Source organism: Dasypus novemcinctus, chromosome 27, assembly GCF_030445035.2.
Source record: "Dasypus novemcinctus isolate mDasNov1 chromosome 27, mDasNov1.1.hap2, whole genome shotgun sequence".
Lineage (NCBI taxonomy): Eukaryota > Metazoa > Chordata > Mammalia > Cingulata > Dasypodidae > Dasypus > Dasypus novemcinctus.
Genome location: NC_080699.1, coordinates 921,746 through 940,180, shown reverse-complemented (window position 1 = coordinate 940,180; position 18,435 = coordinate 921,746). Strand labels below are relative to the sequence as shown.

At 47.8% G+C, this 18,435-nt stretch overlaps 1 protein-coding gene across 5 annotated transcripts in view; it reads right to left on the bottom strand.

Annotated features, from left to right (window-relative positions):
* The window catches only part of HEPHL1 (hephaestin like 1), an 83,507-nt gene that overhangs the window by 33,928 nt on the left and 31,144 nt on the right, over positions 1 to 18,435 (bottom strand). For all 5 annotated transcript variants that reach the window (XR_011647607.1, XM_071212304.1, XM_058289359.1 and 2 more), the window contains exons 3-9: positions 14,221 to 14,433; positions 13,106 to 13,285; positions 10,754 to 11,008; positions 8,516 to 8,684; positions 4,793 to 4,932; positions 4,543 to 4,674; positions 2,625 to 2,836 (exon numbers count right to left, since the gene is read on the bottom strand). Coding sequence is in view for 4 of the 5 variants with exons in the window: in XM_058289359.1 (XP_058145342.1) it covers positions 2,625 to 2,836; positions 4,543 to 4,674; positions 4,793 to 4,932; positions 8,516 to 8,684; positions 10,754 to 11,008; positions 13,106 to 13,285; positions 14,221 to 14,433 (1,301 nt within the window). In the remaining variant the exon portion in view is untranslated. The remainder of the gene's footprint in view (positions 1 to 2,624; positions 2,837 to 4,542; positions 4,675 to 4,792; positions 4,933 to 8,515; positions 8,685 to 10,753; positions 11,009 to 13,105; positions 13,286 to 14,220; positions 14,434 to 18,435) is intronic.

The window sequence follows — 18,435 nt, the reverse complement described above, 5'->3', positions numbered from 1 at the left end:
ACTCTCCAGGCCGAGGGACCTGGTGCGGCCCGTGAGGGGGCAGAGGACTGCTGTGGGCCCCAGGAGCCGGAAAGGCCAGGTCACAGGGCCGCCTAGGAGGCGCCGGAGGGCAGCGGCCACTCTGGGGGGCTGACAGCACCCCCTGTAGGCTTTTCAGAAAAGTCACGCTGCTGCGCGGGATGAAATGCCAGAGGCCACAAGAGGCGGCGATGGGGAGATGGGCCCAGATTAGAGCCGGGACTGCACAAAAAATGGGCTCCTTTCCTATAAAGGACAGTAACGAGACAATCGGCCACATTTTAATTTGTAGATCAGATGACAGTACTGTATGGATGCTGATTTCCTGATTTTGATAATGACAATGTACTTACGTCAGAGCATATCCTTCGTTTTGGGAAACTCACACTGAAGAGGCATGTCTGCAACTTACTCTCAAAGGGTTCAGAAAAAAAACAGGGAAACGGACTTGGCCCAGTGGATAGGGCGTCCGTCTACCACATGGGAGGTCCGCGGTTCAAACCCCGGGCCTCCTTGACCCGTGTGGAGCTGGCCATGCGCAGTGCTGATGCGCGCAAGGAGTGCCCCCCCGCGCAGGGGAGCCCCACGCGCAAGGAGTGCGCCCCGTAAGGAGAGCCGCCCAGCACAAAAGAAAGTGCAGCCTGCCCAGGAATGGCACTGCCCACACTTCCCGTGCCGCTGGCGACAACAGAAACGGACAAAGAAACAAGACTCAGCAAATAGACACAGAGAACAGACAACCGGGCAAGGGGAGGTATTAAATAAATAAATAAATCTTTAAAAAAAAAAAAAAACAAAGAAAAAGAAAGAGAATAATAAAGCAAGTAAGGTAAGATGTTTTTATTTAGGGAATCTGCATAAAGGGGATATGAGAATTCTTTGTAATTTCTTTTGCAATTTTCCATTACTCTGAATTTATTTCAAAATGAAAGCTTAAGGGAGTAAATGTGGTTCAAGCAGTGGAGTGCCTGTTTCCCACACGGGAGGTCCTGGGTGCGGTTCCCAGTGCCTTCCAAAAACAAAAAACAAGCAAAAACAACAACAAGCAAACAAATGAAAAAACCAACTCAGGGGAGCCGATGTGGCTCAGCAGTCAAGGGCCGGCTTCCCACATACGAGGTCCTGGGTTCAGTCAATGGCCCTGGAACCCAGAAAATTAAAATAAAAGGCTTAAGACAGATGTAGATGGATGGATAGAGGGAGGGATGGACGGATGGATAGATGGAGGGATGAGGATGACAGATAAGTAGATATGTAGATGAGAGATGATGGATGGATAATGTATGGCTGGCTGGATGGACGGACAGACAGGGAGGTGGCCATAGAGATGGATGATGGACACACACATAGACACATAGGTAAGTACCTAGACAGCTACCTAGACGTGGTGACAGGGTGGCGGCGGTGAGCTTGATCAAATGACCACTGTGGTGGGCCAGCACTGTCAGAAAAGGGCCTGACGTCCTCTGCCCATATTCAATGACATCCACTCACCACTGGGAGAATTTACAGCAATTTACTAGAAAGAGATGCAAAAGCAGAGCAGTATATAGGGAAAAGGACAAGCTGGATGTCAAGTCCCACGTCCTCTGCCGACTTCCACCAGCTACTGGGGTCTTTCCTGGGCCGTCACTCCACATCTCAGAGCCTCAGTGTCTTTGGCTTTAAAATAGGGACTATGATCCTGCTTGCCTTATGTGATTGTTGCTTTGTGGTTCATACAAATATTCAGTCTTACTACACATCCGTCATTGAGGGTACGTTCAGAGGGCCAGGGACACCCAGCACTAGACAGCTCTGGGACAGGTTCTTTGTGTGGGGACACGAAAAGCTGAGCTGGCTCGAGATGCCCCATGTCCTCCAAACCCAGAGATTCCTTTAAGCCTGGAAACGAATCCATACAAGACCAAATGCCACAAAATAATCCATTATATAAATGTTCTTGCTATTTCTGTTTGGTGAAATAATTCCAAATTGTTAAATGACTGGATTTTCCTCTTTGCATCTGTGCATCTATTATCACGTAGACATAGCTTGAAACGCTGTTCTTGGCCACACTAATCAACGCAACCATCCACGCCTCTTAGATGGTCTAGGAAATTACCCACGGGCTCTCTTCAGCCATGATAACTAAACTCCGGGTCCCCGTGGTTCTGCGCTGGAGCCTAGTTAACACTCTTGGCTGCACATTGGAATCACCTGGGGGTTCTGATCTAACTGTTCTGCGCATCTGGAGAGAGGGCCGCTCAGCAGGGGTTCCGGTGGTTCTTACGCGCTGGCAAGCTTAAGGAGCCCTACTTAGGACAGGACCCTCACCGGCCTTCCCTATAGAGCTGAGAAGATTCCAGAACCAAAACAATGCACAAGGCAAGAGGCCCGCCGAACCCCAGCCACAACAAGCAAAACTCCTGGGCCTCTGGGTGGGCATCTCTTACCCTGGAAATTTGGATCTTAAATTTCCAATACCAGCAAACAACGAAAAAGCACACTACATAGAAGCCAATTTCAAGAGGAAGCCAGAGAAACCGCGTTCTGTAACTGACTTTTTGTCGCTACGCAGTCTCTAGCCGCGGCACTCGTCACTCGCTGGTGACACGCTGGCGTACCTGGGTCCCATCGGCGTTGAGGGCGCCCTTCCTACAGACCAGCAGGGGCCCCACCAGGCCGGCGCTGGTGTCCTTGATGGGCTCGGCGGCTGAGAAGTACATGTAGGTCAGGCAGGGGGGGTCCCCGGGGGCTGGGCTCGCTCCTGCAGGAACCGTCCACCTGTACGTGAAGGTTTCCCCTGGCTTTACGTGTGCCCCTGGTTTCAGGAATCCTAAGGAGATCAGGGAAACAATTACTCAAAGCGACGGCCAAGAACGAGCTCGCAGGCGGGGCATCGGCTGGCGACTTCTCCCACGGTGGCACTTTGCCCAGGGACAGTTGTTCCCCTATACGCATCCTGCGAGGAGGCCACCGTCAAAGCTGCTGCTTTACGAGATGGAAACTGAAGTCCAAGGAGTATCTTCCCACAGGTGGAAAGAGCGACAGCTGTCATTCAACAGTCGATGCACATCTATGCAATGCCACCGAGTGCCTTTACATGGCTGTGCTACACCCGGTTACGCAGGTGACACCCAGAACAGCTCCTCCAAAGCCCGTCTTTAAGGAGCTGGCGATCTAGATGGTGGACTAGGAAACACCCCACATAGCTACAAGGTCCAGGAGGTAATGAATGCCGAGGGACACAGAGGTGACAGACGGCGAGCTGGGGTGCAAACAGACCGGGCACCGAACCCCACACGGTGTCTCTCCAGCTAGACTGAGACTAGACTCGTGTCTTCTCCAGCACTTTGCCTAAAGGGGCCAAAGAAGCCTGTTGAACTAAAAAACAGAGACATAAACATTTTGGTGGTCCATGGCCTCCCTTCTGCAGACACACAAAAAAGCCATTTTGAACATTTTGACCTAAAAAGAGAGGGAGCACAGGTCCAGGGGCTATAGCAGCGGGGGGGGGGGGGGGGGGAGGCGGGGGGCAGAAGGAGCCGCCCTCCCCCCGCCCCCACCAAGCCTGCTCTCGGCTGGTCGCCAGGCGCTGGGCGTGAAGACGGGCGTGAAGAGGGTTACCAAGGAGACCAGCGTTCCCAAGAGCGGCTCACGATGGAGAGCCTGCACACCTACTGTGTGACAGCGCACACCATGCCTGGTTTGGATGTCTGTAGACAGACACAGCAAAGACCACGTCTAAGATGCTGATGTCAACAAAACACGGGATGTAAGTGGACTTGGCCCAGTGGTTAGGGCGTCCGCTTACCACATGGGAGGTCCGTGGTTCAAACCCTGGGCCTCCTTGACCGTGTGCAGCTGGCCTACGTGCAGTGCTGATGCGCGCAAGGAGTGCTGTGCCACACAGGGGTGTCCCCGTGTAGGGGAGCCCCACGCACAAGGAATGCACCCCGTAAGGAGAGCCGCCCAGCGCGAAAGAAAGTGCAGCCTGCCCAGGAATGGCGCCGCACACACAGAGAGCTGACACGGCAAGATGACGCGACAAAAAGAGACACAGATTCCCGTGCCGCTGACAACAACAGAAGTGGACAAAGAAGACGCAGCAAATAGACACAGAGAACAGACAACTGGGGGTGGGAGGAAGGGGAGAGAAATAAATAAATCTTTTAAAAAAACTACGGGAGTCAGATTTCCCCTCAGCCGCCTCCATGGAACGATGTGCACCTTCAGCAGAGGTGCGCTCCACCCTGGAGAAGTGGGGGCAGAGGAGGCAGCCCGCTGTGAGATGCTCTGCATTACTGAGGGCGAGTCCTAAGAACCTGCTGTGGCCGCGCCCTGTGTGAATCCCTCCGTCTCTCCCCAGCGCCCTGGAGGTGACATTATTACCTGTGTTTGGCAGGGGGGGAGTGAGGTTTGGAAGGTGGGGACCCTCGCCAAGCCCGGCGCTGCTGGAAGGCACCTGCCCTGGACACGTCGCCTGGCCTGGCCCTGCGCCCACCACTGTCCCGGCCCCTGCCCAGCCAGGCCGAGGCTCACCGTCCACGTTGGGGGCTGCATCAGATGCCTTGTCGTAGACCACACCGTGGGGCAAGATGCTGTAGGCTCGGTCCGCCTTGTTGGCAAAGGCCACCAGCAAGGTATCGCCCACCTCCGCCTTGATGACCGGGCCTGAGAGATTCCAAGAAGAGGAGGGGGAGAGAAGAAAAGAGAAGGAAGGGAACAGGAGAAGAGTCATTCTCCAGAGGTGGGGATCCCCAGTTCCACAGGAGGGGTGATGTTACCGTACCAAGAATTCCAAGGTGGGCTTCTGCCCCAGAGAGCCTCTTCCTTCGAGTAAAAGTCGCATCAATATACTCCATATACTGAACCTTCCAATATTTTCCTCCTATCCTGTTGTCCCCTTGTGTGAAGTAAGGCTCAGAGTCGCTGTAAAAAGACATGGGAACCTGAGAACCCCTCTCTCCACAGGTCCGAAGGCCGGAAGCACGGAGCTTCGTTTCTTTATCTTCCACCCTCTCTCCCCCGCCCCCCAGGAGAGACTCAGCACAGGCGTCAACCAAGATCCCAGGAACAATCAGCAGCCTGAGAGGTCTTCAGAGCTGACGGGGCTCACGCTCCTTTCTCTCTTAGCCATTGTGCTTTATTTCCCAGAAAGCTAGCACCTAGGGAAGACACAGGCGCACTCCTTACTCACCAGCACTGGAGCTCCAGAACGGTGTCCTACAAAGTAACAAAGAGCTAACTGGCTTCTGTGCAGAATAAACATCCCTCTCTCTCTTGCTGGTGTCAATATGAAAAGTCTCTGCATATAGTAAGCTCTTTGGTATCTGGCATGATTAAGGAATGGAGTGTCTAGTTAATCAAATGGTTCAATTAGTGGAGAGTTATAGTAACACCATAGAAATGAGACACCAAAATTCAGAGTTGTGAATACAATAACTTAAATGCTGCCTGATACTTTACTACACTATCTTATTTCTGCCAATCACCATCACCCTCCCAGTCACACCAGCTAGAACGGTCTTTGGTTTTACTTTCCAGCTTAGCTCCTTAATTTGTTCATCCTTGATTTGCAGCTGTTCTTCATCCTTCCATCTTTTCCTGTCCTTTCCTTCCGCTGCCACAACCCCAGCTCACACCCTCATCCCCATGTGCTGTGAACCACCAGACTGCCCGCCCGCACTCTCTATCTCACACTAGCTCACTCATTTTTATTCTTATTAGCATACATGTTATTAAAAGATTAATCTTCCAAAAATGTGATTTTCATTATCATTTACCTTCTACAAAACCTTTAACTGCCAATCAAATAAAGTTCAATTTCATAAATATAGGATTAAAGGACCACTGCAAGTATTTTCCACTTTACTTTACCCCCATTCTCTCCCTGTTACTCTATACAAATGCCCATTCACCTAGGAACACCTTCTGCCCTGGTCATCCTGAGTGCCTCGCTCTCTCTGGTACACAGGTGCTCTGCATTACCCCCACATCTAAAATGTAAACCCCCTCCCTTGTCTCTTCGCTTACGTCCTGCAAGGCCCTGATTAAGTCCAGTCCTCTGTGAAGTCTTCACCGGCTAACTTAGCTCTCTGGGGGTGACCAGAGAACTCATTCTGGACCATTCCTCTTGCTCTTATTTACAATGTATACAGTTTCTTCTCTTCCCCTGTGTTTCCCACCCAAGGGTCATCTAAAACATCCTTGTATCCCTCACGCCACCTAGTATACTGTGCTTTCACATATCATGTTAAATATTGGTAGAATATAGTTTAATCTTTTATGCTTCAGAAGATACTTCAGAATTCTGAATGACCTCTGTAGCAGTTTGATATGGTTATGAATTCCAAAAGTAGATATTGGATTATGTTTGTAATCTGGTCTGTACCTGGGCATGATTAAGTTATGATTAGGGCTTTGATTGGGCACGTCATTAGGGTGTTGAGTCCCCACCCCTTGGTTGGTGGGGACTCACAGATAAAAGGCATGGCAAAGGACAGAGTTGAGGGGTTTTGATGTTGGAGTTTTGATGTTGGAATTTGATGCTGAAGCCTTAAGCTGGAGCCCCAGAAAGTAAAAACATAGACGAAAGAGAAGCAGGCCCCAGGAAGAGAGGAACCCTGAGCCCAGGAAGAAGCAAGCCTTGGGAAGAGAGGAACCCTGAACCCAGAGAGAAGCAAGACCCCAGAAGGGAGGAACCCAGGAAGCCTGAACCCTCGCAGACGTCGGCAGCCATCTTGCTCCAACAAGTGAAAATAGACTTTGGTAAGTATCTTATGCTTTAAGGCCTGTTATCTGTAGGCTCCTACCCCAAATAAATACCCTTTATAAAAACCAACCAATTTCTGGTATTTTGCATCAGCACCCCTTTGGCTGACTAATACAACCTCTAAGACATTTTAAATGCAAATCCTCATTATTCTATTTATGGAGAAATATTGATCAGTGAGAACATTGATATCAAAGAGTTTTATCATAAGTTCAAATTCTTCAGACAAGTGTGGGGGTTTGGAACTGTCTATACCCAGGAAAAACATGTCCTTAAAGATAACCCATTCCTGTGGGTGGGTGGATCCATTCTAAGTGGGACCTTTTGATGAGGCGACTTCGGTTAAGGTGGACCCACCTCAGTCAGGATGGGTCTTAATCCAATTACTCTAGTCCTTTATAAATGGAATGAAGAGAGACAGACAGACAGACAGAAGCAAGAAGCTGAAATCAATGAAGCCCAAAACAGTAGGGTGTGACCAGTAGACTCTGCCATGTGCCTTGCCATGTGACAGAGGGACCCAGGATTGCTGGCAACCAGTCTTACAAGAAAGCATTGCCTTGATGATGTCTTGATTGGGACATTTTCTCAGTCTCAAAACTGTAAACTAATAAATTCCCATTGTTTAAACTCAACCCATTTCATGGTATTTGCTTTAAGCAGACTAGGAAGCTAAAACAGCAAGGTTAAAGTACATCAGTGTGGTGAAGAATGAATGAATGAATAAAAAAATCACAATTAGAAAAACAAAGGGTATCTTATCGATCACAAAGGTAATTTTTTAAAAAAACATCCTCCAAATATAAAAAGGACCATAGGATAATGCTTTCAGGCATCACTGCATATGATTCCACAATAGCAAGTCGTAAGAGAGTTCATCTACTTGAAGAATTGCTACGATTCAATTTGATAAATACCGTGTGCTACAGAGCCCTGAGAGAAAACAATTTAATATGACTCATTGGACTGGGAGGGGACATTGGAGTTAGGCTTTGAAGGAAAATTGGCATTTTACTGCATAGGGAGGGAAAGGACATTCTGGGGAAAGTGGGCATAAGTTACATGAGGTAAAAGGGCAACCGTCGTTGGCATGTCCATCTCTACTGACAGAAAGTCTTGCCTCATTCCCTCTGCAAGGCAGTCCCCTGTGTGCAAAGGCCTCATCTACTCACTATCAGCTGACTACTTCTTAGGGAACTTAGTACCATAGTTTGCACAGGTAGGTACTTGAGACATGTTGGATGGATGGAGGGAGGGAGGGAGGAAGGGATGGTGTGTGGGTGGGTGGATGGATGTACAGATGTATGGGTGGATGGATGGATGGGTGGGTGGATGGATGTACGGATATATGGGTGGATGGATGGATTGATGGGTAGGTAGATGGATGGATGCATGGATGGAGGATGGATGCATGGGTGGATGAATGGATGGGTGGATGCATGGGTGGATGGATAGATGGGTGGATGGATGGATGGGTAGTTGGATGGGGAATGATGGGTGGGTGATGGATGGATGGATAAGCGGATGATTGTGATCCTTTGGTTTAGCCAGCAAGTCATTAGGCAATAAATGCCCTGCCAGTCCCCTTAGCCTGACAGTCTGGGGCCATCTCATTTGCTAACCATTTGGTCTATTTACTCACCACAGCAGTGCCTGGAGCACTTGTGAAATCTAACAGGAAGCCCTCGGAAGCTGCTTTCCAAGAAACTCAGAGATGCCAGCAAAGAGAAGAGCGCTTACCTGCCAGAGGCGTTCAGGGGTAGATCAGTGAATTTGTTGTAGCCTTGAGGACCATAATCCCAAAGAACTTTTTCAGCAGCAATAAAGTAGTGCCTCTGTCGGCCCTTCATCTTGAGGTGAGGACTGGCAGTTTTGCAGGTGCTAACATTGTATTGTCCCAGCATCCCAGCTGCAGAACAGAGCAAAACAAACGACAAGCCAAGATGCAAATGCTCACACCAGGACGACACCCCACAGGAAAGACTGGTAGGTGGGACTTGATGACCATTAAACTTTCGAACAGGAAATAGGGCCATAAAAACTTTAAAGGCAAAGGATACATGGCCAGTATGTTATTTGTGACACATACGACAAAAGATTAATATGTAAATCACTGTTAACAAATAAAGAAGAAAAAAGCAAATCTTCCCAATACAATTGGCCAATAAGGCATGTGAAAAAATGTTCAACCTTAATAGTAATCAGAACAATAATGTTGTTCACTGTCAGATTGGCAAAGATTAGGAAAGTGACAATTCTCAGCAGTGACAGAGGAATAGGGAAAAAAGCATGCTCACACACTGAAAGAGTAACAACTTCTAAACTGGAATTTGGCAATGTATTTCCAAAGCTTTTTAAAAAAAATCAAAACATAAGTTCCCGGAAGTCCAAATCTAGGACTTTTTCTACGGAAATATTCAGACAAAAGTGCAAATATATCTGTAAATTGATGTTCATCAGTATTATTTATAATAGCAAAATAATGGGGAGGGGGAAATACAAGTTTTCAGCAATAGGGTGTTGGCTAAATAAATGGTAATCTTGTAATGGACACTGGAAACATTATAAATGATGAATAGATCTATATTCACTGACATGGGAGTTTATCTGTGATTTATTAATAAGTGGGAAAAGCAAGCTACCGAGCAGCAGTCATACACTGATTTCATTTTATAAACTACAGGTGAAGTTATTTAGATAGGAATAGAAAACAGTCAGGAGGGTAGGTACTAACTGGGGCAGCATTACCTCCAGAGGGGATTACTATTTTTAAAATTTGTTAATCTGTATCTTCTGATTTTTCCACAATAATGTGGACAGTTGAGGGGACACTGGGTTTCAGAGACTGTCCACACACCAGCTTCTGTCCACAGCTGCAGGTCCAGTTGATGGTCCTACTAGTCTCCAACAGCTGCTAATGTTTTGATTTTAAAGTATGTTTCTTCCCAGATTTGACATATGAGATCCTTTAAGAATGGGAATTTTGTCTTGTTCATCTCCATCTTCCCAGGACAGTGTATGGTACTAAGTGATCAACAAATGCTTGTTGAGCTGAATTTAATTAGGATAACCCAGCTGACTATTGCTAAGATTAACTGGTTAAGATTGACAGGAACTAGAATGTGTTATCCAAGCAGCCCTGGACAGTTGCGTCTCTGCTAGTGTCTGTACAGTGATAGTTAACAAATTTTATCAAACATTATTTCTTCTCTGTCTATCCCATTAGCACATTTTCCCCCATTCTGAGGATGTTTTCACTATCATAGGTCAGATCCTCGAAATCTCATAGCTCATAGGCCAGTGCTTCTTAACTAGCACCCAGTGTCCAGAATCTCTCCATCAGATCCTTTCTGCACACAAATCACCTAGCACTGATTGTGCCACCAGCACGTCCAAGGAGCTATTAGGACTCCAGCTGCCTTCCAAACACAGTGCCACTTCCTTGGCCGTGGCATTCGAGACTCCTCCTGGGGCCAACCTGCCCTCTGGATGCTTTCTTTTCACTCCTCTGGCACGGTCCAGCCAAACTCAGACCTGTTCCAAGTAGCTCCAGGGACCAGGATCAAGGCACTCAGGAGGCAGTTGACCCAGCCCATTTTACCGCCACCTGTCCTGGCCTGGAGAGAACTACAAGTCACTGGACTCAGTATAAGGAATTTTCTAATGGAGCAGTCCAGGGGCAAAGTGGGCTGCTACATTACTTAAAGAGATGCTCAAGAAGGAACTGAAGAATTGGATGGGACTTGGCGGTATGCCAAAAAAAAGAATCGGATGGGAGATTGGTTCAGATTATCTATAAAGTCCTTTCCAAGGCTAAAATTTTATTATGCTACTTACAGTTCCTTAGAATAGAATGTGTGTTTTTTCAAGTCCTTTCCCTTTTTCACCTATTCAGTTTCTGAGGTACTTCAAGGCCTCCTGACCGTGGTTTAATTATACCGTTCTCCGCACCTCCAAACGGCTCTGTGCCTTTCTTACCTTGCAGGTGGTCGCTGACCTGGCAAGTTATCATCCACTTCCCAGGATTCTCGGCCATCATTTCTAAGGTCAGGAAGGTGGCTGGGAACAGGTTGACGACATCAGTGCGGTGTCCTCTGCTGATGAAGGTGTTTCCGTAAAAATAGATGGAGTGGATGTCTATCTCATTCCCCATTCCAAACACGTGCCAGGACACAGAGTCCCCGGCGCACAGCTCCGGCTCGGGGAAGTTCCCAAAGACGTACCCGTTCAGGGCTGAAAAAGAAACGCGCTGTGGCAGGCTCGCTGTAGAGGCAAGCAGGCTACCGGCCACACGCTAAGGTCCACGTTGGCAACGGGCACTATGGCAGAGCCGAACGCCAGCTCAGATGACTGGTGTAAAGCTGTGGCGCAGAAAAGCAGGGCTTTTTAAAAATATATGCTCTGTAAGGGCATGAAAATTTTGTATTGATCCTTTCAAGAGTAAAAGTCAGATCGCTCCACACTGAAAACCACCTCGGAGCTGCTGTGTGATCACAAGGAAGCCAGAGGTGACCAGACTGCTCAGACTTCCAGAATCTCTGTTACCTCTCAGGGAATCCTTCATTTGCGTATCTGCCTTCTCCACCAGGCTCCCTGGAGCTAGAAACTTGGTCTTACTCACTCTTACAGCTGCCAGGACCTAGCAAGAGGTGGCACTGGTAAGAGGGACTCGGGTAACAAAAACATGCAGCAAGATGGAGAGGAAACGCAGCATTTGAAGAGTCCACGAGACACGCGTCTCTTTGGCTGCCTTCAATGGGGCCTGCCCGCCAGGCCCTGCTGGGCAGAGTCTCTCGGACTGCGCTCACACCGGGAGTCCAGGCCCAGCACTGCCCCGCAGGTACGAGCAGGCTGGACCGGACCAAGGCGGGAGAAAACCTCGATTCAGCCCTTTTAAAAGCCATGCCATCGCCTCTGGAGCTCAAGACCGAGGTAACAGCGAGTGCTACTGAGATAATAATGGCTTGAGCAGCACAATGAATTCTAAGTCATTCCCCAAATTTAAAGGTAAGCTTAAGCAAATTATCACTGAATCACACCCTGGGCGAGCATCTTCTACAGACTGTTTTTCAAGCTGATTTCTTCTCTGTACTTGTTAGGTCTCCTTTGCTAGTGTGAAGGATTGGTGTTTGCAAACACCTCCTGCACGGAAGCTGGCTTTTATTTTTGAAGTAGTCTAGATTTGCTTATGTAATTCATTCCATCTCACCCTAAAAGAGAGAGTAAGAGGATTCACATGTAGATTCATAACTAGTAGCTTTCAGCAATATTTGAGACACAGTCTCCTAATTTTAAGGATCGTGGATGAAGAGTAACGGCCACAGCAGAGACGTGAACTTAGGCCTTTTCCACTCAGGCTTCCTCTCTCCTGTCCCCTCTCCCTGCTCCTTTACGTCCTTCTCTCCTAAAGCATTGTCCAAGCACCCCCAGACCCAGGCGACTGAGGTACCACTAGGAGGGCAGGGGCGAGCAGTGTGCTGGAAGCACCAGCACTGATGAGCACGTTGACCTCAGTTTCTCCGTCTGTAAAATGGGGTCTCAGGGCATCTTCAGCTCCTTCCTGTCCCTCATGATTCTGACTACATGGGGCTGCCTCAGTTAGGGTGGCTCTGAGAGACAAGCAAAAGCTGGAGGAGCTGTGTCGAGAACGAAATGGGGACACGCCAAGGTTCCTCCTTGCGCTCACAAGCTCTCTGCAAGAGTGGACCAAGATCACCAGTAATTTCCATTAGAAGCCACTGCTCGCCAGAACAGGTGTGGGTGAGTGCCCTGTCTCAACTCACAGAGTAACTATTGAAATTCCCCATTTTCAGCAATGACAGGGTCTGGCGCATCTTAGGTGCTCAATAAATTTTGTTGATTTAAAAAATTGGGAAAACAAACAAGCTCACAAGTGTGTATTTAAACCCTATGCCTAGATAGCCCTTGACATTTATCAATCATTTAAAAAATGGTTACAAGATAAAGCAAGAGGTTGCAAAACATAGGATTATTACACGGTGATGACTTCATTCTCCTCTCCCCTTTCTGTCCACTTACATCTACCCACCCTCTGGGCTCCCTTAGTGTCTTGATGATGTCATAAATCCTCCTGTTTTTTGTACCACAGTTTTGTCCATATTTTACACCCTATTTAACACATAGTCACCGCCTTGTCCCTCCTCAGGTTGTTTAGGCTTTGGCATGTATCATGTCATAAACCATTTTCTAACCCTTCTTTTCACTAAGCTACAAATCTTGAAAAATTAGGCTCAACATTTCTGTGTACTCAGCACCCCTTACATTATGAGACACACAAATCCACGGGAGGTAGGTGTTTGTAACACTCACCATGCATTTTGTTACTCCTCTGGAAAACAGCATCTTCTTTGTCGACGGAATCAGGGTCGGTACAGAACTGCCTGATGTTTTCATCGAGGTACCAGCTTTGGTTCTCATCCACCAGAGTAAACATTATAACGAACTCCCGGTCCACATCAGCCCTCGTCCCTGAGTACTTATTCAGGACACCTGTCAGACACATTCAGAAAAGCAGAGAAAAAAGTTCACGGTGGACTGAATCGAGGAGAGCTTTGCTACCTGCGCTGGTGTCAGATGATGCTGGAGGTTGTCAGGACCTACACGAGGGTGACGGGGACAGAGGCATGAGGCCGTGATGGAAGGAGAGTGCCATGAAGAGGCGACTCGTGAGCCAGACACTGTCGCAACCTGGCAAAATAAAAACTGTAAAAAAATAAATAGGGAATAAAAAGCAAGCTGATTATTTGGATGAAATAATGAGGTGCAAGCATCCTTGGTCATCTGACTAAATTTTTCTCTCTTCCGTGTGTGGTGTGAACAGCTATTAACATGGCATTCCCCATTTCAAAAATCACGCATTTCAGAATGCTGGTTCTTGGACAGATGTTGGATTACTGCCTACACATCTAATTCCTACAGCCCTAGATGTCAGACTACTCTTCCCTGTTTGAAGAATTTTCCTAGGGAAATTCCTAGGGAAATTCCTTCGGGAATTCCTTAGGGAAAGTTTGGAAGAAGCAGCACATTCTACGCATAGCAAAGCAGATGGACGAAACAAGACCGAATCTTACCTACACTTTTCAACACGCGAAGGCTGTCTTGCCTCCCTTACACACCAGCGGTGGGAATGCTTCCTCACCTTGCTTACACACCAGCAGCAGGAAGCCTGCCTCACCTTGCTTGCACACCAGCAGCGGGAAGCCTGCCTCACCTGGCTTGCACACCAGTGGTGGGAATGCTTCTTCACCTGGCTTGCACACCAGCAGCAGGAAGCCTGCCTCACCTGGCTTGCACACCAGCGTTGGAAGCCTGCCTCACCTTCCTTACACACCAGCGGTGGGAATGCTTCCTCACCTGGCTTGCACACCAGCAGCAGGAAGCCTGCCTCACCTGGCTTGCACACCAGCGTTGGAAGCCTGCCTCACCTGGCTTGCACACCAGCAGCGGGCCGATCAGCCCCGAGCAGATGTCCTTGGGTGCGTCGATGTGCGAGTGGTACACCCAGGTCAGGCAGTTGGCGTCCGCGGCCGCAGGGGCGTACTCCTCCCTCACGGGCCAGACGTAGGTGTAGTTTTGGCCAGGGGGAACCACGTCGTCATCTTTGTTCTTTCCGGATGTTCCATCTGGGTACAGGGCACCTACAGAGAAGAGACAGCATATAGCTAAACCACAGAGAGCTCATGCCACGCTGAAAGGGCCAGGGCGTTGGACTGGAGCACATTAAAGCACATGGCGTCCACTGTGTGGGACTTGAGCCGTTACTGAACCTCTCAGTTGTCTACCAGTGACTCGGGAATGTTGATGTCCACCTCAGAGGGCTGTGAGAACTGGACGGGGCACCGGACACCAAGGGCCTTACCCAGAGCCAGGCACTTCCAGTGCGTCCACAGCAAGGGCTCCCCCTGTGGGTCGCCTGGAGGGAGACGTGATTCCCTGCACCAGCTCAAGAAGGAGGAGAGTTTGACAAGGGAGCCAAGTCCGCTCAACGGGGAAAGAACAGTCTCTTCAACAGATGGTGCGGAGAAAACTGGATGTCATATGCAAAAGTATGAAAGTGCACCCCTACCTCACACTTCTGTGTATTTGTTAATACACAAAAATTAACAGAAAAGCGGATCTACAAACTAAACATAAAAGCCATAACTATAAATACCTTTAGGATATTTATATCCAAAATCTATTTAGATAGATTCTTAGACTTTGCATCAATATAGATGCAATAGATTCTTAGACTTTGCATCAAAAGCATGAGCAACTAAAGAAAAAATACCCAGATAAATTGAACTTGATCAAAATTAAAAACCTTTGTGTATCTAAGGATATCATTAAGAAATTGAGGGAAACGGACTTTGGCCCAGTGGTTAGGGCGTCCGTCTACCCCGTCAAACTCCGGGCCTCCTTGACCCGTGTGGAGCTGGCCCATGTGCAGTGCTGATGCGCGCAAGGAGTGCCCTGCCACACAGGGGTATCCCCCGCGTAGGGGAGCCCCACGCGCAAGGAGTGCACCCCGTAAGGAGAGCCGCCCAGCGCGAAGGAGGGAGCAGCCTGCCGAGGAATGGCGCCGCCCACACTTCCCGTGCCGCTGACGACAACAGAAGCGGACAAAGAAACAAGATGCAGCAAAAAGACACAGAAAACAGACAACTGGGGGAGGGGAAGGGAATTAAATAAATAAAAATAAATCTTTAAAAAAAAAAAAAAATTGAGGCGGCGGACTTGGCCCAGTGGTTAGGGTGTCCGTCTACCACATGGGAGGTCCACGGTTCAAACCCCGGGCCTCCTTGACCCGTGTGGAGCTGGCCCATGTGCAGTGCTGATGTGCGCAAGGAGTGCCGTGCCACATGAGGGTGTCCCCAACATAGGGGAGCCCCACGCTCAAGGAGTGAGCCCCAGGAGGAGAGCCGCCCAGCATGAAAGAAAGTGCAGCCTGCCCAGGAATGGCGCCGCCCACATGGACAGCTGACACAATAAGGTGATGCAACAAAAAGAAACACAGATTCCTGTGCTGCTGACAACAACAGAAGTGGACAAAGAAGACGCAGCAAATAGACACAGAACTGACAACCGGGGCAGGGGGGTGGGAAGGGAAGAGAAATGAATAAATCAATCAATCTTAAAAAAAAAAAAAGAAAGAAATTGAAAAGACAACCAACAGGAGAAAATATTTGCAAACTATATATCTGATAAGGGCTTAATATCCAGAATATATAAAGAATTTCTACAACTCAACAACCAAAAGACAAAAGACAATTTTAAAATGGGGAAAGGACTTGTATAGACATTTCTCTAAAGAAGATGTGCAAATAGCCAACAAGGACATGAAAAGATGCTTTAACATCATTAGCCATTAGGGAAAGGCAAATTGAAACCACAGTGAGATACTACCTCACATCCACTAGAATTGCTTTATTTTAAAAAATGGAAAATAACAAGTTTTGGCAATGATGTGGAGAAATAGAAACCCTGATACATTGTTGGTCAGAGTGTAAGATGGTGCAGCCACTATGGAAAAGTTTGATGTTTCCTCAGAAAGTTAAACTACAACTATTGTATGACTAACAATTCCATTTGTAGGTAAATACCCAAAAGAATTGAAGGCAGGGACTCAAACTGATATTTGTATAACACTGTTCATAGCAGTATTATTTACAATAGCCCAAAGGTGAAAACAATCCAAATGTCCATCAGCAGATGAACAGATGAACAAAATGTGGTATAGACATAATGGAGTATTACTCAGTCTTAAAAAGGAATGAAGTTCTATACATGCGACTACATGGATAAAAGATCATTATGAAATAGCTAGAATATGCAGACTCATAGAGAAAGAAAGTAGAGTATGTGTTTTGGGGGGTGGTGAGGGGAATGGGGAGATAATGCATAAAGGGTAAGGCAGTTTTAGACTATTTTATGAATCCCCCAAAGAGAAAGACTATGTGATAGCCTTTGATTGCATTAAATTCAGTTGTGGATTTTTTTATTAGTTTAGTTGATAAGATCAATTTAGGGCTTTTGATTGAACTATGTCGGTGAGGCGAGAGCTGGCTCGGGTCTCCGCCTTCTGGCAGGGTCTGCACATGGACAAAGGAAGCCGCCATATTTGATCGGGTCATGTGAAAGCGTCCAGCTTCGCCCACAGCTGATCTGCAAGGAGAGAAGCCCCTGAGAGGGTCAAAGAGCTGAGGCCCAGGGAGAGATGAGCCATGTGACTGATAGCTCGTGGCTCAGCTCGGGAAGAAAGCAGCCGAGACTGATTGAGGAGGCCCGGAAAGAGGTGAGCCAGGGTTGCCCACAGCTGCAGAAGGGCGGAGACCTAGCAGAGGCGGCGGCCATCTTGCTTCACCACGTGGCAGCTGATTTGGGCGAGAAAGCACCTCTCATGGTGCCTCGATTTGGACTTTTCACAGCCTTGGAACTGTAAGATTTTACCTCAAATAAATCCCCTTTCTAAAAGCCAATCCATTTCTGGCACTTGGCATTGGCAGCCCTTTGGCAAACAAGACAATGGCATGGGGCTCTGCGTGAGGTGGTGGGAACGTTCCGGTACTGGACGGTGGCGAGGGTGGTGCAACACTGTGAATGTGGTAAAGCCTGCTGAGTGGTCTACTTGCGGTGGTCGAGAGGGGTAAGTTCATGTTTTATATATATTTCCACAACTGAAAAAAGGCAACTAAAGAGATAGCAACGATTAAAGGCAAGCATGGCCCTCGACAGGACCGTGGAGGTGAAAAGCGTCAAATGGACATGATTGAAATACACGAAAAAAAATTGGACTATAGATTGTAAGCTTCATAGCAATGTTAAAGATCTTGAAGTTGACAGTGTACTTAAGTTGGTAACATAAGTGAATATCCTTGTTCATAGGAAACGTACACGGAAGTATTAAGTAGCATGATGTGTAAAACCTACTCTCAAAGGTTCAGAAAACAAACAATCAGATAGACAGGTGGGTAGGTAGATGGATGATGGATGGATTGATTGACACAAGGATAGATAGTATGATAGGGCAAATGTGGCAGAATGTTAAATTGGAGGGTCTGAGAATCTGGGAGGGGAGTATGTTAGAGTTTTCTGGATGGGTTTGCATTATTTCTTTGCACCTGTCCTGTAAGTTTGAAATTATTTCAAAATAAAAAGTTTAAAAAGAAGAGAAAGGGAAGCAGCAGAAGAGAGTGAGCCTCGGGGGCACTCGTGCCAGCTGCCCCACGCATGTGTGAGAAGTCACGGGCAGGAAGTCGGTCTGTCCAGCCTAAGGGAGCTCGCGGTTGTCGGGGAGACCAGGCGTGCCTTCCAAACACATGGGGCAACTGGAGAAGAACCACAGTGATGCGCTGAGTGTAACTGTGGGTTAAAACATGTGTGACACCCCCATAGAAGACCTGTAAGTTGCAGGGTACAGGGTCCTCCCTCAGGGGAGGGGCAAGCAGGCAGAGCGCCTCCTTTGTATCTGTAGCATAAACTACGTTGCCATGGGGTTTTCAGTGGAAGAAAGGCCACTGCTAAAAGTGGTTTGAAATGGAAAAATTGGTTTTCCATTTCTGTAAAAAAATGCAGTTGGATTTTTTATTGGGATTGCATTGAAACCATATATCAATTTGGGTAGAATTGACATCTTAATGATATTTAGTCTTCCCATCCAT